This window comes from Curcuma longa, chromosome 11 (genome assembly GCF_044706935.1).
Source record: "Curcuma longa cultivar G26 ecotype Majalengka, Jawa Barat chromosome 11, ITB_CL_G26_1.1, whole genome shotgun sequence".
Classification (NCBI taxonomy): Eukaryota; Viridiplantae; Streptophyta; class Magnoliopsida; order Zingiberales; family Zingiberaceae; genus Curcuma; species Curcuma longa.
Window position 1 is genome coordinate 18,948,222 of NC_133871.1, and position 21,639 is coordinate 18,969,860.

Here is a 21,639-nt window from a genome sequence, read left to right on the forward strand (position 1 = left end):
TCCATGCCGATATTTAAAAAGGATCTAATGGTTGACTCGTGGATCGATAAGGGCGCAGCAAGACTGCTACGTGGCGCACATGCAGACGCCTTCTATTTCCACGTCAGCACTGCACTTATATATACTAGGACATGACATTGATTTGATTTGAATCACATCTATAAAATAATTATAATACATATTATATTATCATCTCCCTTTTACTACCACATTTATATTTATTTTAATTTTAATATTCATTATTTATAAATATCATTTTTAATTTAATTTATTTTTATTTTATATTAAATAAATAAATTCATCCATGATGTTATAATACTCACGTATTAATATCAATATGAATGTTTTTAGGGGGAAAAAATAATGTGATTTATATAAAAATTAAAAATATAGTTTTTAAAAATCTACGTATTATTTAAATTTACTTGTAAGTGCAGATTCATTTAAGAATACGTTTTCGTAGTATTTATAGGTATGAAAGATTTTTTTCCTTTCAATTTATTTCATAACTGTGAATATGTAATATAAAGGCCAGCCAATAAACCAGAGCCCAATGGGCCACATACCAGAGGGCAGAGAGGGAAGAAGGGTTGCTGGTCTGTTTGCTGAGAGCCTCGAAGAAGGGAGGAGCCCTAACGGCCGGAAAGATGGCGAGTTTTTCGTGGACTGAGGGAGACGTGCTACGGTGCTGCGGAAGCAAGAGGTTCTCCAAGGAGCTAGCCTCCGCCTCCCCTTTCCGCGATCTCCACCACGCCATCCAGTCCGCACGCGATATCTGGTTCGACAAAGTCTCAATTTTGCCTCTCCTATTTTCAATTATCATACTTGACGATACGATCCGATCGTTCCCTTTTGTTGATTCTTAATCTTGCAGATCGACGAGGCCGGATGGTTTGAGGCCTTCGTGGCTCACCAGGCGATTGGAGCCACCTCTCCTTCCGTCTCCGAGTCCGTAATATTTTGATTCTTTGTGTGTATCTCACCTTTTTCTTAGATAGCATCATACCCATGTTGGATTGGTGGTGGTTGGATTACGTGGTGCAATCCGCTGGGATGACTACTGCCACTGGCACCATATTACAGGTGATTATGACCAGCCTGCCTTCTTTCATTAAAGTTCTTTTTGGAGCATCTGAAATTTTTTTATTTTGTTTATAAAATTATAGGAATTGGAAGAGTGGAATATTCACTACAAAGATAAGTTGTGTTTCTCATATTCGGCTCTGGAAGGAGCACACCGGAGACTCTTGCTGAATTAAAGGTAGCATTTAGAGGTTTTGTGAAGAAGATTTTCATAGAAGGGTAGCACCTCATGATGTGAATTGCAAGTCACCACAATGACCATTTTCCTAGTGGGATAGTTCACACACAACTTTATGCTCATCAATGCATTTCACGTAGATCTTATTGGATAGATAAAGGAAAAGAGCCCAAGGAAATTCTTGTGTTGCTTCTGACTAGGAAACAATCTTGGTGGTTGAGGTAGAATGATATTTGTTAATGTGGACAAGTATATTTTAATATGGATTCTAGGATATTTTAATAAAGTTAAACAGTAATAGTTAATTATACACAGTAGGTTAAGTGGTCTGTTGTACTTTCATAGTTCTCACAAAACTTTACTCTTTTTCTTCTACATATATGCAATCTCCAAATTTTCATCTGTAGTTAGTGTACTAGCTTTGAAATGCTATGTGAATCTCTACCTGTTTGAAATTATGATATTGAAATGTTCTACTAAGCTACGTTCCTTTCTTCTCCATATGATGCACTTCTAAGAGTTTTTATGTGGAGTTAGTACAATACCTTTAAGGAACTTTGTTTACAAAATGTTGAAATGAAAATTTAGTTCTACTTTGTTCAAGTGTTGGTGGTTGACAAAACTAACTATTTCATTTAAAGAAATCTGGTCAATATGTCATTTGAAACGGCTCTAGTTACTTTTATTAGTACAATCTGAAAGTGGCTTAATTTTAACATTTAAATTTCTCTTTCATGAGTCTTTAACTGCAAATTTCATATTGTATGCAGTTTAAATGTTGCCTTGCTAATCTAATCTAGGGATACTTTTGCAATTTGCCTAAGTATTCACAGTGCCTCATATACTTGCATTTCATTTGCTGGTTTTGTTTCATTATTTTGACATGATATGTATTACTTATTTCTCAGAAAATCTTGATGCTCACCAACTTATACTTCCAAGTATATAAAATCTTGTAGTCATTATTTCAGACAGATCAGTTTGTATTTGGTAGGCTTACTAGCACACAAACGAATTAATACAAGAAATACGAGTTTAATGCAATTGTTATCTATCCCATTCATCTGTTTTCTTTTGTTGCTGTTGTTAAATTATCTTGCATGACAGTTTCTGCATGCTATTCATTACTAACCTACTGAATCTATCCTCTATAGAAACCCTACTTGAATAGACCCCTTGTTGAACTTGAAATAGCAGCCCAGGAGGAGATGAAAATAATTGAACTGCGTCTCGCTAGGCTTTTAGAATCTGATGCCAGGTCTAACAGTTCAGTCTCCAACCTTATTGTCAGTTCTTCAACTACAGTGGGAGGTAGTTAATTAATTCATATATGTTATATCTAAAGTAAGAAAAAACATTCTAGTTTTTGGCACTTCATGATCATGTTTATGCCAGTGTATTTCCTCAATAAACATTAATGTGACGACATGCATATGTTGATGAATCAGTTACCTTTTTGGTATTGTTCGGTGATGCTGTTATTGTGAATACAGGATTGACAAGGATTCTTTGTGCTATTTCATTATTGTTAGTCTGGTACACATTGGTTCCCTAATTATGGATTCATAATTTGCCAGGGTTGTATTGATGTTTTCCGAATGTTGTTTAGCAATAACTTCTTTCTGACTCTTAACTGGATAGATGCTTGCAGTTTTTCTTGTCGATTGCAAGGGTTATCATTTTCCATTATCTACGATAGAGTCTATCAATGTTTCTGGCATAACATGAGTAATTTTGTTCCTGTTAAATCGAAATATTAAGCTTTATATTGAACTTCCCATTTTTGGAATCTGAAAGGTCGTTTAGGAATCATCGGAGCACATCTCTTGGCTAGTCCTCAGGCATCTTCCAGCAAACTCCCTGCAATTTCAGGTAGCAACTCTCGCCCTCGCCCACCAATCACAACAAACATCTTGGACATTGCCCGCGACACTCCAGCTTCCGGCATGGATGTTCACTTGGAGATGTGGAAGGGAACAACACAGCAGCCATCATTCTTGAACAGAGAATCCACTGAATGGGTGTTACTAGGCTCTTCGACCACCAACGCTGATGGCCGCAGCGGCCAGCTGATGGGCATGGCCGATCACATAACAGGGTTTTAAATCCACTGGCAAATATGCACCTGGTGGATTCTTTCCCTATGTCAGTTTAGTGTTTCATGTAAGGGAGGATCAGACATCTGAACATTTTCATGTTCCTCTGTTGCATTCGCCCTTTTCGTTCAGTACATACAGGGGCAGTTAGAAAACTCAACCATGCATTCTATCGTAACAAACACATTGAACAATCAAATGCTACTTTACCCTGCTTCATGTAAGTTAAACAGGTTCCTAAAATATGGTGATTGTGTTCTAATGACCAAAATATCTTCTTTATTTCCACGGAAATATTATCAATGAACAATGTCTTGAATCTTGATCATGCTTGTGTAGCATCTAGTCTACATGGTGTTAAGACTTGAACAACTACTTTTATCAAGTCGATAACACATTACATTACAATACATTTATCATTATAAAATTTAATCTATTATATATAGATTATTTACTATTAAATTTTCCTCCTTTTTTATTATTATTTTGCAGATAAGTCGTTAATCAAATACAATTCATATAATATTTGAAAATCAAAAAGTAATATTGATAACTATAATCATTTATCATTTAAGAAAGATTTTTTTTTAAAATGAACTATTTACATTTAAATGTATTCCGATCTGTGGATGATCGGGCATCGCCGCATCCCGCATCCCGCATCGGGCATCGGGTATCGGGCAGGGGCAGGTTCGTGGTGCATTGATAGTTGGGCAGTGGGGCAGCGCCTTCAGACCTGGTAGGTGCCTTCTCCCTTCGGCGACAGTTTCTGTTAACTCTCCCGTCGTTTAGGATTCTGCGCCGGCGGCTATTCGATTAAGCGACTCTCCGTTGTTCCATTCGGCAGGCCGAGGGCCGTTGGGAGGCAGAGACGGCGGGAAGCAGCCGAAGCCGCGGTGCATTCCTTTTCATCTCTCTTATAATCGGCCGGTGTGCTCTTCGGGGACTCTTTGTAGGGAACATTCCCAATTTAACCCAACCACCTACATCTTTGCTTAGCTTTTGGTTTGCTAGTACCATCGTGTAATTTGCTAGGGTTTATGATTCATCATCGATCCATTCGTTTTTCTTTATGCACAAGGTTTTTGTTGATTTTCATTTTCATAGTGAAGAAGGGAAATGGCTACATCCAACTCTCCTTCCTCAAAGAGGCCACGATTTGCTCCGCCAGATCCAACTCTTCCCAGTCCTTGGCGGGCTCTGATCGACGGCAGCACTGATTACCTGTACTACTGGAATCCGGAGACCAAGGTCACCCAGTACGAGCGTCCTGTCTCTGAGGACCCACCACCGACCTTGGCTGCTTCACAACTGCGACCTGGAGCGAGCTCATCCATGCAGCAGCCTAGGCAACAGTCACCTTTAGCTGTCCCTGAAGAGAATGCGAATCAGAATGAGAATCCCTGTCAGGTATCTTTAAATTGAAGAGATTATGTGATAATGTGTTGAGGAGAAAAGTTAGCCATGAGCATCCAGAACTATTTCAAGTAACCACTCATTTTTTATTATGATGCAACCAAAGAAATTGGATGCGTTACTAACTACTGAGTGTTGGAAAAGATTGGAAGATAAGTATTTAATGTAAGAAGGCTTTGCTTCAATTGGTAGTGATGCCTTCTCTATTAAGGTGGTTAATGCTGTCAAAAAAAAAATCAGATATGTTCTATATATTCTTGCTAGTGATGTAAAAAATGATCTATCACGGTTCATTGATGATAACAAGTATCTCCAGAGTTGTTGAACCATTAATATATTTTGATCCATGCTTATTGATGATGATATCAATCGTCTACCCAGCATATTTAGATTTTGGGAGTAGTATACTGCTAAAATGAGTTTCATAAGATGCAACTTATATGCTTGTCCGTCTTCTACAGACAGTGCAGTGTTTTCTTTTTTTAGGTGGATACTACTGTCATTGTCTTGATATTCATCTTAGGCCAGTCTTGGTGATATGAATCTTTGCCTTTCAGTATGTAGGTAGTCGATCCATTGGCAATTCTCCAATGATTGGTTCAACTGAGTTTGTGCAAGAGCCATCCATAGTGAAGCATCACATGCAAAGTTCAGCAAAATCTGGTCCGGCTGCTTCAACTGCAGAAGCATATAGAAGTCAGCATGAAATAACTGTAACTGTATGCATCTTGCTTCATGGTTTTGCTTGTATATATGTATGGTTCTTTTGCTGGTTTAGCTGCTATGTTTTTATTTCTATGTTAATTTTCACTTATTGGAAACTAATTTTGAACTATGCACTTAGGATTTTCATATTCATAAAATATGCTAAGAGCAACTTTATTTATTTCAAAATATTAACTTTAGAATATCTTAGTATTACTAATATTTAGGAAATTACTAATTACTAGTGTTTCAGAGATTAAGTTGTTAGTTGACAACATACTATGCACTTAGGATTTTCATATTCATAAAATATGCTAAGAGCAACTTTATTTATTTCAAAATATTAACTTTAGAATATCTTAGTATTACTAATATTTAGGAAATTACTAATTACTAGTGTTTCAGTGATTAAGTTGTTAGTTGACAACATGTTACACACTTGCACTACATATATCATGAGAGATGATGGCATGGGTCATTGGTCCATGATTGATGGAATTTTAGTAATGCCTGTATGGTGTTTTTTCTTTTCTGTTCTCATGTCATGCCCACTTCTTGCCTCTAAATGCAGATTGATAAGGCATTTATCTATAATCTACATGGTCAAAATAGATGCATGCCATTTAATTATAGGAAGTTTGCCATAGGTTGAGACAAGTCATGGTTAGAACATATACACTTTCTCATTAGTGAATTCATGCACAATTTCCCCATCCTGAAATACTGTAATTGGAGATAAGTTGATGATATATAAGATCTGATTGTGTCAGTTGAGTTATATCAGATTAATAAACCATATTAGGATCTGATCCAGCTGAATTATTTTATTTATTTATTTGGTTGGTTATAGCATTTCATTTGTTTTGTTTGGCGCATGGCTTGAAGAAATTTAGATTATCGTCCATTCAATTAACTCTCACAAACTCAATTGAGGTTGATGAATTGAGCTTATAGCATGATTAATGATTAAAAATATTCCTCAATAGTGTAGTAACTTGGCCTAATAGTTGAATTTAATTATCCTGTTTCTAGGGTGTATCAGTTGGACCAACATATCTGATAATTACTGAATATATAACTTTATGGAAATCCCTTGTACCAGAATGTATAATAAATTTGTCAAAATGTGTATTTTTGCATGGAAAGATCATCCTTATGCTTTATTATATGAAGAATGTTTTAGAATTATGTTACAAATTTGATGATAGGATGGACCATTGAAATCGGAAATGTACAGGCTGTAACAGATTCTAATATGTAAAATAACATTCAAAATTAGAAGAAATATTTATTAGATATATTCCACCATCAACAATTCACTATTTTTTTCTCAAGTCATTTAGTCTCATATGTTCTGAATTGTTTTCATGTACTTTTTTTTTAATGTTATATCTTATGAAAGGTAGACACCTCTCTTTCTTTTGATGTTTGTACAGGGAGATGTTGTTCCAGATCCATACATGACATTTGAATCTACTGGCTTTCCACCTGATATTCTTAAAGAGGTAACTCTCATAATATTCTGTTATCTGCTTTGTTCTTGCATATTTTGTTTTATATATTTTGTGCTTAAGGTCCAGTTTTTAACAAGGAAATGAAACAACTAAGCAAAAGGGGGAATTGAAGAAACTTTATCAGAAAAGGATAGGGAAATATTTCGCTATTGGTTTCTCTTGGAGGGAAAAAAATAAAGCTTCACTGCTCACTATATTGCTGGAGGAAAGGAAAGAGGGAGGGTATCTTAAATTCCTAAAATCTATTTGTTAAAAACAGAAATAAAAAATAGGTTTTGTGTGTGTGTTGGGGGGGGGGGGGGGGGGGGGGGGGATATGTTGGAGGAAATATAACCCCCACTCCTTTTCTTTCCTCTGTGCGTTTCTGTGAAAGGAAACAGAGGAAAAGGGTCTATGGTGAAATCTCTCCACCATCTTATTTTTGTTTGTGTTTCCTTCCCTCATAGGAAACACAAACTAAGCCAACATAAAATTGGTTAATGAAAGGTCACCAGTTCTTGTTTGACCAGACCAGTGTGTAGGACCACTGGTTCACAAACAAATACCATAATATGGGTAAATGGCTTGTCTCATTTTTTGGGTTGGGCAATTGCCTCTGCTTCCTGTTATAATCATGTGCTTATATAGACATCTGCCACTAACCTTCTCTTTAGATTGTTTAGATATGTAAAACACCCTTCCAGAAGATAGCATCATGGCGGCAAGGGGGTCATTGCTAAGTGGCCCATTTTATTCGATGACATCAAGCGTCTCATACCAAAATAGAAATCCTAAACCTAAAATATCAAGGTGGGATTAAACCCACTATTTACCAGTAACCTATTAACTTTTTACGTCTAACAATTTCTACCTTCTAATCAGCACATTCACTAACATTTTGGTGTGGGATTTGAATGGCTTTGGGATGAGTTGCTTTTGAATGCCTTGTCTGTATTGTAATTAACAACTTTTATGAGGATGCTTTCTGATATAAACAGCTTGTGGGTGGGATGATAGGGGACTTTTTGTTTTTTCCCCCCTGCTGCCATCATAGTTGAGCATATATGAATCCATTATCTAACCAAGATATCACAGTAAGTCAGTAATTATGACCACACTTTATGTCAGTTAAGCATATAGGGATTGACTCTGTACTTGATATAAGACTAGGTAGGATAATTCTGAGTTACTCTTGTTATTGTTTCATTATGTAAGATCATGCTTTGATTTCATATGTCATTCTGGTATTACCATTTTGTCAGCTGATGCTTCATTCTGTTGGTGATCACTTAAGTTATGATGGCATTGTCTTAGAATTTTTTTTTGTTTCTATTTTTTTTTTTCAATTTCAATGAGATTTATAGCTTCAAATTTATTTGAATTTTTTGACCAGCAATCACTTAGCTATTCTTGTTTTTAGTTTTAGCTCCTTTTGACATGTTTGACTAGTTTTCTAATGTACCTGCATATCTTAAAATGATTAAATAAATAATTGGGAGCACAACTGATTTCCCTGCCCTAGCAGTTGTACTAGCTGCCTAGGCCAGTTTTGAGAACATTCAATCAAACATTATGGAGGTCCAACTTTTTGCAAGTTTCACGATGAAATCCTGGTTCCATGTGTTTGTTTTACACATTGTATTCATATCAACCTGTAATGGAGCAACATTTGTTTTTGTGACAAGGTGTTGCACGTTCTTGGGTACTGAACTTCTTTTGTCTGTTGCTTTTGCAGATACATCATGCGGGCTTCTCAGCTCCTACACCAATTCAGGCTCAGTCATGGCCAATTGTCTTAAGGGGGCGTGACATTGTGGCCATTGCAAAGACAGGATCAGGAAAAACATTAGGCTTTCTAATGCCAGGGTTTGTTGTTCTCAAACGGAAACAGAATAATTCTAAGATGGGCCCTACTGTTCTAATTTTGTCACCAACAAGGGAGCTGGCCACTCAAATACAGGATGAAGCAGTCAAGTTTGGTAAATCATCAAGAATATCTTGTGTGGTATGTTTGATAATAGTTGCTACATTCCTTAGTTTTATTTTTTTGGTTTGCATGATAATGATGTCATCAATAAAAAAATTCAATACTCATGAGGACTAAATGTTCCCATGCTTACACAATGAGTCCATGGAGAGATGTCTCAGGACTAACCAAGTAACCATGTGCAACCACTATGCTTTAGAAAATGTCATTGTTTTACAGTGGAATAAGATGGTTATGCTGAGTACTCGTCATGGGAAATTCAGGATAACAAGCACTATTTAATTATATTTTTAGGAATAAGAGGAGAAATCTGTAGTATCTCAATGTGATATATCTTGATGTCTAGTTGTTTTCTTATGTAATTATGTCTGTCTAGTGCTTGTATGGAGGTGCTCAAAAAGGACCCCAGTTAAGAGAGTTGGGCCGTGGAGCTGATATCATTGTTGCTACACCGGGACGTTTGAATGATATTCTGAATATGAAAAGATTGAACCTCCATCAAGTCTCATATTTGGTGCTTGATGAGGCTGATCGGATGCTTGACATGGGTTTTGAGCCGCAATTAAGGAAAATAGTGGATCAGATACCATCTAAGCGTCAAACTCTAATGTTTACTGCAACCTGGCCAAAGGAAGTTCGTAGAATAGCTGCAGATTTTCTTATTAATCCTGTTCAGGTTAACATTGGCAATACTGACACACTGGTTGCTAATAAGGCCATTACTCAGGTATGCATAGGGTGAAAACTAGATATTTCCTATCTCATTTTGCAGTTACACAGGATCAGAATGCGCTGATGGATTCTATCTTTCTCTAGTATGTAGAAGTCATTACACCTGTGGAGAAACATAGGCGATTAGAACACATCTTGCGTGAACAAGAACCAGGATCTAGAATAATAATATTTTGTTCAACCAAACGAATGTGCGATCAGCTTGCTAGGAATCTCAGTCACCGTTTTGAAGCAGCTGTTATTCATGGCGACAAGTCTCAGAGTGAGAGAGATTGTGTTTTGAGCCAATTTCGCAGTGGGAAATCACCCATACTTGTAGCTACTGATGTAGCTGCTCGAGGCTTGGACGTCAAAGACATCAGGTTAGCCCATTACTGTATCTGTGTATCATTTATTTGAACTATTAATCTAATGGTTGTGGCCAAAACTTGTGTCCTGTTTTTAGGGTTGTGATCAACTATGATTTCCCAACAGGAGTTGAGGATTATGTGCACAGAATTGGGAGGACAGGAAGGGCAGGCGCTAAGGGACTAGCATATACATTTTTCTGTGATCAGGATTCTAAATTCGCAGCAGAGCTTGTTAAGGTTCTGAAGGGAGCAGACCAGCATGTTCCCTCAGAATTGCTGGATATGACATCACGTGGTGGATATGGTGGTAGATCTAGAAGATGGGGGTCTGGTTCTGATGCTTATGATAACAATGCTTCTCGCCATGGTGGTTGGCATGATAGCCATGGCCAAAGTGACAACAGATTTCAGAGCCTGGGGCAAAGTTCTAATAAGTGCGGCTCTGTGAATGTGGAAAATGCCCAACAAGACTGTGGCAGTAATTCTTGTCATGGCGATCGGTGTGGAGCAGAAAATGTTCATCAAGACTACGCTAGCAATCCTTGTTGGGATGGTCGGCACGATAACTCTAGCTGTGATGGAACTGATGATGGTCAAGGATACAGTTTTCATGCATTATTCTATTCCAGGTATGTCTTCACCAGTTGAAATATAAATAATGTTTTTTATACATTTGATGGTTCAGCTGTTAATGTGTTTTCACAATTGAACTGCAGCCAATATTTATCTTATTATTTTTGTCACCAACATTGACATAATGCCAACTTGCAGGTGAAGAAGCAGGAAGAAAGTAATGTCAATTCTCACTTGCACTTGCACTGTTTCACCCACTTTCAAGAAATGAATTACATTATCTCAGTTCTACCCCCACTTCCACCTAGTTTTTACACAGATAATGAATAAATAAAATAAAATAATGTCAGGTATATCTGTTTATTAAATATTTAAATTTTCTTTCCAACTACTTCTGCCTCCTGATTTTGGTGGAAACAAAATGGAAGAATTGAATGGAATTAGTTTTCTTATATTCCTTCCTAGTAAAGAAAATGAGTTGATAATTTAAATTTTTCTTATTTTCATCAGATCGACCATGCTATAGGAGTTTGCTAATCTTTTAACTGTATATAAATGTGAGCATGATTTGATGAGAGCAACATAAATTAGATCTGTCTATGACATTGTAATTGCCTTTCCTGATTTTGGATAACTAGACTAACTAACATTAAATCAGATCTGGAATCCATATTTTGGATACCTGTTTAATTGCATATGCCTTTGGGGTGGGTGGCACATGGGCTGATGGGGATAGATTGATAAAAACTTAAGTTGGCCAGATTGAGATATCTCCAGTTGATTAGGTAGGTTGAACTCTAAGTTGGATTGGCAAGTCAGAACAACTGTCCCCATTTGTTGTACTCCATTCATACCATACTGGAAGAATGTGAAACAGTTGAATAATTATCTTTGAAGTAACTGCTAAATCTTTATACATAAGTTCCAAGTTCTTTTAGATTGGCAACTGGAGCTTTTACTCTCTGGTAAGTCACATATTTACATAAAGCAGAAGCTAATTGTTTTTCCTTAGTGTTCTGATTTCAAAGCCAGAGCGTGCTATAAATATTGACTGAAGAAAGGGAGATTGCTTTGTCATTGTGTTTTGCAGGTCCCATGGCAACTCTGAAGATGGCCACAAGGACAATCCTGTCATCAGTTGCAATCGGGGTATTCCCAATCAGACCTCGGGACACAATGCTGAAAGTAGCAGTCGCAAGCGAAGTATCAGCCCAAAACATCATGGATGGGCTGACAGTCATGGTCAAAGTAACAACAGATACCAGAGCCAGGGGCATAGTAGTAAGTGTGATGATGTGAACATGGAAAATGCCCAATTCAACTGTGATAGCAAACCTTGTCATGGTGGTTGGGATGATATTACTAGTTGTGGAGAAAATGGGGCTGGTCTAGGATACAGTTTTCATGAGTTATTCTATCCCAGGTGCGCCTTATTCCTTGAAAGAATTCTTTCTACATTTGATGGTTCAGTTATTAATTTGTTCCCATCACTAAACTGCAGCCAATATTTGGCTTCTTATTTATATAGTTCGAAGGGGAAGTAGGACACCCACTTTAAAGCAAAAAGGGAATTACATTATTTTACTCTCCACTTTTACCCATCTTATTTGGAAAAAGAAGCAAGTAATGCCATAATTGTTGTGTTCATTAGAGATTCAAATTTCCTTTCTCTCCACTTCTGTTATTTGATTTGGGCAACATGAGAAATAAGTGATAAACTGACAAAAGTTATTTCTTTTTCTTTTCGTCCTATTTGTGACAGCATATGCCTCTATCTTTGAAGTAATCTCTAATTCTCATTTAACAATTTATACCTGAATTCCAAGTTTTCGTTTAGAACCACTAATGGAGTTTTACTCTCGCATGCAAGCTCACACCTTTACGTTTATTAGAAGCTCAAGTGTTCTGGAAATACCAACTGAAGAAAAGGAGATTGTTTTGTCATTGTATTTGCAGGTCAAAGAGCAACTCCGAAGGTTGGGATAAAGACAAGCATTCTCAATAGTTCAAAACATAGTGCTGAAGTTGGATAGGTTTTTCGGGAAGCACATATGCAAAGATGGTGGCTCGGATTCCCCATGACAGAATCTGAATCATTTTGATGGTAACAAATGCGTTTGCTTGTGGTTCTAACGCATGGTGATTTTGATTTATGTTTGGAATAGGATATGTGGATATTATTTTGGTGCTTGTCTAAGGTGATTACAATGTATTCATCACATAGATTACGAGTGGCTTCATGTACATTCTTTTGCCGAACCCAAGTTAGATTGTCATGACTCCATAGTTTATATATGAAAGTATGAATACTTGTTTACATCGTAATTCTTTATCAAACAAGCATAGAAGTTATTGAATTTTAATCGTCTGTTTAAAAGTTTCAGTTATTTATTTTTAATTGGTAGTCGAATATCATAAATTTAGTAAACTAAGGCCCAAGTGTAACATATCCTTCAGAGTTCAACGTTTTAAGTTAATGTCAATGTATGATGTGAAGTACTTTAATGGCACAGTAGTTGTTTATTAAGGACGCGTAGCTTCTTTTCCCGTCAACAAAATCAAAGGCTAGTAGTTTCTTAAGGTTTCTTTCAGAGGAAAATGTACAACAATTGAAAACAGATTATGAAGAAATTTGTGACCTGTAAAAGCAGAAGAAAAGTTTCATATCGAAATTTTCATTTCTACACAAAATTTTACTTTGGACTGGAGCAAGAGATCAATGATTCGATCGCATGAAGTCTGTTAACTCGCAAGGAACACAAGGGAGCCGCCTCCATAAACCCCCGTGCAACTTGATCATGGCGATCACCCTCTCTTTGGTCGATGATCCGCCACCGGCATGCAACAGGGCCACCATTTTTCTCACCGCCCCGACCACCACCATCTCCTCCGCCACATTCCCCGCCGCCGAGAAGCTGCTCACTAGCCAGAGCACCTTCACCCCCAGCTTGGTTGCCGTCTCCGACACGCGCAGCAACTTCTTCGCGACCGCCGCCACGCCCAGCCCGTGCTCCGCGAATGCCGCCCGTCCCTCCGGAAGCTCGCACAGCCGCTTCAGCAACAGCAGCGTCCGCTCGCAGCTTCGCCGGCCGGCCTCCGGTAGCAGCTCCACCAGCACGCGCACCGCGCCGGCCTCGACCGCGCGCGAGCGGCTCCGCCGCTCGCGGGCCGCCAGCTCGAGGAGCAAGTCCAGAGAGCAGAGGCTCAGCTTGGTCGAAGAGGAGATCTCGTCTGAGAGCAGCTCCAGCAGCGCCGTGAAAAGATCGAATTCCTGGTCGACGGGGATCCAGTGATCCCTGTTCGCTTTTGAGATCTTGACTAAGATCGACATGGCGTCGACGCGGGCGTCGGCGCTTCCACTTTGGAGGACGGCCATGATGGGCCTCAAGTGCTCCGGCTTCACTACAACGTCGACAGTGGCCTTGTCCGACAGGGGAAGCACTGCGAGGACGCCGAAGGCCTCCTCGCAGGCGCCGAAGCCAACGAAGTCGGCGTTGTTCACGATCTCCGCCATGACGCACTCGAGCACCTTCGACGACACATTGACATCGTAGAGGAGATTTGCGTCGCCGGCGAGAACAGAGCGGAGCTCTCTGAGGCGGGTGGCCTTGAAGGGGCCGGTACGTATGCTGTAGAGCAGGGCGTCGACTTGCTCAACTTTCCGGCGATCGGAGAAGGGAGTAGGAGGGGGAGGAGGGGAAGGGAAGGAGGTGATGAAGGAGGAGATGAGGCGGCTGACGGTGTGGTTGGGCGTGAGGTGGAAGGAGGGGAGGCGTTGCATGGTGGCGGGGCAGGTGGACTTGTTGTAGACGAAGAGCCATTTCTCGATGTTCTTGCGCTCGTAGGTGACGCCGGTGGCTACGGTGACGGGATCGCGCATGAGCTCCATGGAGATGGGGCAGAGGAAGAAGAGAGGAACCCCTGCTCCCTCCGCCGCCGTCGCCGCCGCCGCCGCCGCCTCTTCTTCTTCCATTGCCAGTTTTCCCCTTCCTTTCTGAGTGATTTGATGGCTTCTTTCACGTTAACTAATACTTAACGTGACGCGGTTGGTTTGTGCATGAGCATGGGCGTGAACTGTGTGAGAAGGGGAAAAGGAATTCACAGGTTCTTCTATCCATGGACGTTTCCAGGAGAAACTTGCAATTTAACCCTCAGAAATTTTGACTTATTTTTTTACTATATATTACATGTATTAACAATGTCCAAAAATTCAAAATTTACAGATTATAAACTAAATTGAAACTAAAATCCTGTGTCCACACAGGAGGGTTTCAAGTTAAAATCACATAAAACCCTTGGAAAAATTCAGCGTGTTATTATTTATTATATATTGTGTGATATATATTCTTGCAATAAGTCAATGGGCAAAGGTTTAGAATTTAAAGATTTGAGGAGTAAACTGAAAAGTCTTGATAGAGATAGCTCCTGTGGTGGTATATCTTATAAATATTCAAGATATTAAAGTCAAAGTCAATGGCCAAAGATGCTTGTAGACTTTTATACCATGGCAAGTACCAATGTGATCGCAATTGAATACATTCTTATATATGTTTATTAGTATTATATTATATCTAATTATTCAAACAAGTGATCAGATTGTTGATTTAGTATTAAAATCGTTTTGATTGGTTGGGCAAGAAAAACATGGATTTTGCCTTTGGATCTATATGGTGGTGTGATGGCAAGAGGTTGGATGAAAAATGACTAAGATTCAAATTTCATTTAGAACGTATTATATTTGGGGAGTTTGAAAAATATACGACATTAATTGTTCATTAGGATCTACTTGTGTTTTTTGATTTATCTTGATGGTTGATGAAAATTTTTTATAAAATTCCATCATCAAGATTAATCAAATCATAAAAATTAAATGCGTGAATTATCAAAAAAAAAACATGAATTTTATTTTTAAAATATCTTGTTAATATGCAATATTAATGAGCTCAGTCCAATAAAAATTATAAAATGAGCCCTCATTTTAATTATTATATAGCAAAGCATCATTAACCCTAACAAGAATTATAATTTACAACTGAAATTTTTATTAATTTGTGTAAATTGATGTGATGTGAAATATACCAACGAACTGTTTACTTTTTAATAAAATGGAAAAAAGGAATAAAATAAAAAATATATTTTAAAATTATCATATATATAATTAATATAAATATTAAATATTCATGTCAAAAAATATCGTGCGTGGAGTTAGCAAAGATGATAGACTTTAACATATCATTTTGAGGATTTTTAAAAAATATTCTTACAATTTATTTGTCAATGGAAAAATGGTACTTTTTCAGAAGAAAAATCAATGCATCTGGAAGAAAAATCAGTATACTTCAATTTTATAATTTGCAAGAACTTGTTTAGTTTGGTCAATGATTATTGCAGCTAACAAGTGGATAGGTCAATCTTGATTAAGCTGGGCATTTAGTATTAGAAAACAGTTATAATCATCCATTAAATAAGCAAACTGAAGTCATTGACGTGCATCCATCGGACTTTGAATTAATCACTTGGCTTCATTCGCGTTGCTTAATTTCCCAAAAGTCTACTTTGTTGTATTATTTTAGATGATTAATTATCTAATTAATCCAACATATATATGATCTGTCTACTGGAAATTAAATGGAACCATCATGTCATGTTCTACTTGAACAATTTGGAAAAGAAAATGTATTTATACAACTAGCAATTGATATCATAAATCAATCGATTTGTTTGAAATTTAACACCAAAGACAACGCGATGTTTATGCATTAATTACATTAATGAAAAATGAGTGAAGAACTCGATCCCGTCTCTGTCCAAGATGCTTGAAGAATTCTAGAACTATAAGGGTTGCATTTAATATAGTTCATATGAATTTCTAGTAAGTTTACAATCATTTAAAAGAAGCAATTATTTGTAAGATTTAGGATAACTAAGTGAACAAGCTAAGTAAATGGATCCGATAATTAGTTCTATGATGTTGGCTCAGTCCAAGCAAGTAGAACTTCATCATCTTCCTCTTAATTAACTTGAGAAGATATATACTTTCAGTCGTAAATTTAAGAATGAGGTGACCTCTTCTCGATCGGTGATACGAGTAAATCAAAGATCTTTCTGCTAGTGAAGCATATGAATCCAAAGCTGATGATACATGCTATTATATTATTAATCTCAAATTTATACATAATTCATTCTTTCAGATACAGCAGATATTAAAAGGAGAGGTGATCCAAGAGTAATTTCTAAATAGTTTCTCCTGCCATTTTTAATATTATCTTCCAGATGCAATTACATTACACTCACCACAGTAGTATCTTCCTGCAACCACAAGTTGACTTCTTCCCCTTCACTCGCCTGCCTACAAATTGGAGGTGATCTCATCACACTGAAAACATCACCACCTGTAATTATATATTTATATATAGATAGATAGATTAGATGGAAGTAAATGACTTGTCATAAAGAGAAGGGAATTTGAATAACTATAATAACAATTAATACCACTGCATGATATATCAATGAACTCTGTTGAATTCCAACCCTGAAAAGTGATGTCTTCCCAAGAATTATACATTTCCATGCAATGCACAGGACTTGGAAACGGTGACAACATTTTATAAGCTTCTTCAGTGCGGTTCATCTCCAAAGGGACTGAGGTTGTCTATAGGTAGATAACAAGTTAGTATTAATAGTTACACACAAGAATGAACAAGTTTTAAAATTTGCAAAATAGTTAATCAACATCTAGTTTATACCTTTGGTGCATCTGAAATGATGCCCATTTCAGTAATTTGTGGCAGACTTGGATGTAGCTCAACAGATTCAGGAGAGGTGATGGTCGATGAACCACTGCCTCCGTTGAGCAATTCAAGGGACAAACTTTCTTCTGTGCGATTTAATAAATTGTCGTAGTCCCTTTTGCGGCTTGATGAAGAAAGCAAGTTCCTTTGTGCTTTGGGTTCTCCATTAAGGTCACCACTTTTCAACCAATTTGCATTTCTTTTGACTACATGGCACAGGGCAAAAGCACCCTGAGATATAATAACTACAATTAGTTTCATAATGCAATGACAATTTTTTTTGCTCTTTTTAATTATATTTATAGGTGCCAATTAAGATTTAAAGTTTTTACTAGGAAATTTGAGGATCCATGGAAAAGATCTTCACAAAGACGGTACTCGTGCATGATCCAATCAGTTCGTTCTCCCCCGGGCGCTCGTCCGACATAGAAAACTAGAGTTTTCCTCAGTCCAAATACCGCACGCTCGCACTCGATTTTTCGATCTTTGCCCGTAGCTTTCCAATATCCTGAAACTGTGGCTCTATTTGTGCGGGAACCGTTTGGATATTTGCGATCCCGTGGGCAAAAGAAGAACCACTCCATGTCTCGTTTTGGAAGGAAGGATTTTTCTGAAAACATACACATTGTAAAAATAGTTAAATCATTATTTTTTAAGGATTTTAATTGACTCCGAGGCAATCACACAAGCATCTTGTCATTTCTAACTTTGCAGCATTATTCAAACATGTTGGTGTTGCATATTCTAACTTTTTGACAAAATAATGCAGTGAAGTCTAATCAATCAAATGGCTTGTAAAAGAAAAAGAGAAAAGATTAGATGCTTACATAAAGAAATTTGCAAATTTAAGTCTACATTATATTGAAAATGCATCAAAGAATCAACACTAACCATGGATTTATAAGGTCTTACAAAGTGGGCATTTTGTTCTAGGATAGCATGCACATTATGATTTGATTAAAAGTTAAAGAAGCAATTCTCCTAAACACATTGAAAAGAAATTAAGCACAAGGACACATGAAATTTACATGATTATGAAGACTTTCCAGCCGGCAACACTTTAAATTAGCATTTCTGTTTCAGAGAATACTTGTAGATTTAAACATATGAAGCAATGTACCAAAAACTGTGTAATACAAAATCTAAAAATATTTTGGGATTAATATGCAGTCAATGAAACCCATGTTCTCTGCATTCTGCTACAAAGACCTAATGACAACAAGTAATCAACAAAGAAGGCATGTAATTACCAGGTAGTTCCCAGGGATCAAACTTGTATAGATCAATCACTGGAATAACCTCAAGCTCAATATTTAACCCATCAACCTTCCTCTTCAGATAGTACCCTACCAACTCTGCATCTGTTGGGTGGAATCGGAAACCAGGTGGCAACATGGCATCCAGTTTTTGCACCTTATAATCACTAAAATTTCAATTGATGCAATAAATAGATCTTCAAAATATCGAGCAGTGAGAAAATAAAAGGAAAAACGAACTCATGAGAGCTGCATCTCTCCCTTCACAGCACAACTATTAAAAGTGTGGAATATCCAGAAATGGTAACTTTTTTCTAAATAATACTTCCAAAGAATAGGAGCCTTGCAGTCCAAGATCATAATTCTCATGAAACTCAGTTGTAAATTGAGAATTTTGCAAAGCAGATGAGTAATTTTTGTTTGAAAAGCTGGAGAGAGAGAGAGAGAGAGAGAGAGAGAGAGAGAGAGAGAGAGAAGTCAAACTCGAGAAAGAGTAGCAGAGGTTTGAGATGTGAAATTGATGATGGATGTTCAACGTTGGAATTATGGAACTTGGGAAAACCAAGCAAAGGCAAGGATTTGAGGTGCACAATGAAGATCAAGCTAATAATTTTTCAAAAAGTTGAAAAGCAAGATTGAGAGGAACAGAACTTGCAAGGATTTCAAATATGCAATGCAAGTAATGATGGAAGTCTTAAGCTTGGACTTTGGAAGTAGAAACCAGGAATTGGTAACAAATTGTGGGAGAACAGGCGAGAGATGAGTAATTTATAGAGTAAGGAGGGAGTGTGAAGCAAGCAAAGGTCAGCTGTCTGCATGAAGTTATTCTAAAACTTCCAAAAGATGTGGACCCTGCCATCACAGAGAGTGTTCACATCTGAATCTGAATTCATTCCAGGAAGTTTTTAGTTAACCATTAGAAACAGAACCTAATTATACTTTGAATTTCATGGCTAAATTCTGCCTAAGTTAGGGTGTCGGAAAGCTCAAATTTTACCTTTTTTTCACTTGTTGCAAAAAAAGGTTGCATTAACTTTGTCTTTTAGCAAAGAATTTAAAGCATGTAGAAAATTGATTCAATGCATACACAAAAGGTCAACACAAGAAGTAGCATGTTCTTGCCAAGAATGTAAGTGTTATGTCACTATTAGGGATGTCAAGATAACCTCCTAGCCGTTAGATGGCCATATTGAATTATCTAATCGCCCATAGCAACTTGGATTTATTTTAGATCCAATATTGAATTGATTTTGCTGAATTAGTTCCTAAGCTCTATATAGCATAGAGTGTAAACCATCTCATTAGGTTGTCTATGATTAAAGTGGAGAAGATTTCATCATACTGTGGATATGAGAGAGAATATTGATCAAATCATGTAAATTTTATGTTTGATATTTTTTTGTTCTTTTTCTTTACATTAATTCTTGTTATCATCCCTCACCACTCTGCCAAGAAAATTATTCCTCTCCTATCATCCACAACATGGTTTTCAACTTTGTACTTGCATTCTCCAGCAGGTGTGGTCTTTATACTCGATCAATACAAGAATCTGCATGAGCATTTAACTAATCCAAGTAGTCCAAAAATGCATACAAGAAATACTGCAAAGTAGTTAATCATTCCAGATTTGAGTATTTGAATTGAATGTTCTGCATAAGGTAAAGTTGTCTATATTTTTCCAACACTTGGGCCAAGCTATAGAAATTCGAAGTCTATGTTTCAACTTCATGATCTCCTTTCCTCTTTGACATCACTTATATTCCACCTTTCTTCATTTCATGAAAAAAAGCTTACAAAAAAAAGTGGAGACACCCAAGTGCTTTTTCTCTGTGACCACAAGTGAAAAAAAAAAATCTCGCTGCCTCTTGAAGGCATATGAACAAACAGTGAGCAGCAAAGGCAAAGTAGTGTGTACTCTACTGCAATGTTTTCCCTATCAATGATGAGGCATAGTCCCCTTCTTCCATTGGTTGCCTCTAGATGGAAATAGTCAGATGATGGCTACATGTATATTCAGACATCTAACTAGCACATTCTAATGACCTTTTTTGAATAAAAAATGTCAAAGATAAATAAAAAAGAATGATATGGGAAAATGGAAATGATTTGAACTGCTTCATAATCCAAAATCCAAAAGTCAAAGATAGAAGGAAGGCAGAGAATAAGCTTCTTTGCTGAGCCTACTGCATTCAGGAAAATGGTTGCTTCCGAGCAAAGATAACATCAGCTTAGTTTCATAAGAAAGGAAGAAACCAATGAGGAAAAAGCTGTAATTTTGTTGGTTTTTATGGTATATATTCTATCTGCTAAGGCAACCTGAATCTAGATTAATCTGTTCAAAATTAGAGCAATCGGGTAGAACAATGGCAAAGATAGCAAGACACACAAACAATCTTAATGCACATTGAAACACAGGAGACTAAAGAGATTAATCGAACCTATTGTCCATGAACATGCTGCTAATGTTGCTCACCATTGAGATGTCACCAAAGCAATTTCTCAAACACTTGAAGCACGTTCCAGTGACATCCAAAAGTTCTTTTGTGTTTTTCGATCCACAATCACCATCACAAGCTTATCTATACAAAAACAGAACACCTTGTTTGAATCATATATGTCCAACCATGGATTGCCCAATATTACTGTAAATGATTGATTAAGCATCAGCATTGAACATAATGTTGATTTTCGAATCACATGATGGCATAACAAATATCAAGGACATCTCCATCCAAACATAAATTGGAAGAACCCTAGCTACACAAAGCTCGCTATCAAACTTGGTTTAAACAAATAATAGCACAGCCGAAAGAGACACAAAGAAGTCAATCACCACACAGCCATATATTCTCGGCACTAATAAACAAAAAGGACCATTGAAACTTTTACCTGGAAAGTAAGGCGAAGCCGATAAAAAAATAATGGAGATAGGAAGAAGCGATAAGGCGATTCAGCGTCGTCTTTTTGCTCACTTTCGGC

At 37.2% G+C, this 21,639-nt stretch overlaps 3 protein-coding genes and 1 pseudogene across 5 annotated transcripts; 2 read left to right on the forward strand and 2 right to left on the reverse strand.

The window, feature by feature from the left end:
* The first annotated feature begins 584 nt into the window (after positions 1-584).
* LOC141840420 (uric acid degradation bifunctional protein TTL-like) lies at positions 585-3,608 on the forward strand (annotated as a pseudogene).
* Positions 3,609-4,452: 844 nt separating this feature from the next.
* LOC141838571 (ATP-dependent RNA helicase-like protein DB10) lies at positions 4,453-12,877 on the forward strand. The gene is made up of 9 exons (XM_074726082.1): positions 4,453-4,767; positions 5,331-5,492; positions 6,915-6,983; positions 8,707-8,976; positions 9,335-9,685; positions 9,775-10,052; positions 10,136-10,669; positions 11,704-12,036; positions 12,570-12,877. Exons 1-9 carry the CDS (start codon positions 4,477-4,479, stop codon positions 12,616-12,618), a joined length of 2,337 nt encoding a protein of 778 aa, XP_074582183.1. The 5' UTR covers positions 4,453-4,476; the 3' UTR covers positions 12,619-12,877.
* Positions 12,878-13,222: 345 nt separating this feature from the next.
* On the reverse strand, positions 13,223-14,586 carry LOC141836870 (E3 ubiquitin-protein ligase PUB23-like). Its single transcript, XM_074724337.1, has one exon. It carries the CDS (start codon positions 14,584-14,586, stop codon positions 13,330-13,332), a length of 1,257 nt encoding a protein of 418 aa, XP_074580438.1. The 3' UTR covers positions 13,223-13,329.
* Positions 14,587-16,750: 2,164 nt separating this feature from the next.
* LOC141840145 (NAC domain-containing protein 74-like) lies at positions 16,751-21,158 on the reverse strand. 3 transcript variants are annotated; one of them, XM_074728049.1, is made up of 6 exons: positions 21,099-21,158; positions 18,655-18,817; positions 17,737-18,014; positions 17,360-17,635; positions 17,106-17,265; positions 16,751-17,005 (listed from the first exon to the last, which is right to left on the reverse strand). In XM_074728049.1, the coding sequence occupies exons 2-6, from the start codon at positions 18,797-18,799 to the stop codon at positions 16,893-16,895; spliced, it is 972 nt and encodes a 323-aa protein (XP_074584150.1). In that variant the 5' UTR covers positions 18,800-18,817; positions 21,099-21,158; the 3' UTR covers positions 16,751-16,892. The 3 variants fall into 3 exon arrangements, with proteins under 3 accessions (XP_074584150.1, XP_074584148.1, XP_074584149.1); XM_074728047.1 differs by having other exon boundaries at positions 18,655-18,827; positions 21,099-21,151; XM_074728048.1 differs by lacking the exon at positions 21,099-21,158 and adding an exon at positions 18,969-19,384.
* Between the last annotated feature and the right edge of the window lie 481 nt (positions 21,159-21,639).

Excerpts from the sequence above, each read along its gene's own strand:
- LOC141836870 (XM_074724337.1), bottom strand. The coding sequence starts at position 14,586 with ATGGAAGAAGAAGAGGCGGCGGCGGCGGCGGCGACGGCGGCGGAGGGA.
- LOC141840145 (XM_074728047.1), bottom strand. The coding sequence starts at position 21,136 with ATGGTGAGCAACATTAGCAGCATGTTCATGGACAATAG. Across the intron at positions 17,266-17,359 it reads TCATTTCAGATGCACCAAAG|ACAACCTCAGTCCCTTTGGA; the intron begins GTATAAACTAGA and ends ATCTACCTATAG. Across the intron at positions 17,006-17,105 it reads CATTGATATATCATGCAGTG|GTGGTGATGTTTTCAGTGTG; the intron begins GTATTAATTGTT and ends ATATAATTACAG.
- LOC141838571 (XM_074726082.1), top strand. The coding sequence starts at position 4,477 with ATGGCTACATCCAACTCTCCTTCCTCAAAGAGGCCACGATTTGCTCCG. Across the intron at positions 5,493-6,914 it reads AGCATGAAATAACTGTAACT|GGAGATGTTGTTCCAGATCC; the intron begins GTATGCATCTTG and ends ATGTTTGTACAG. Across the intron at positions 8,977-9,334 it reads CATCAAGAATATCTTGTGTG|TGCTTGTATGGAGGTGCTCA; the intron begins GTATGTTTGATA and ends ATGTCTGTCTAG.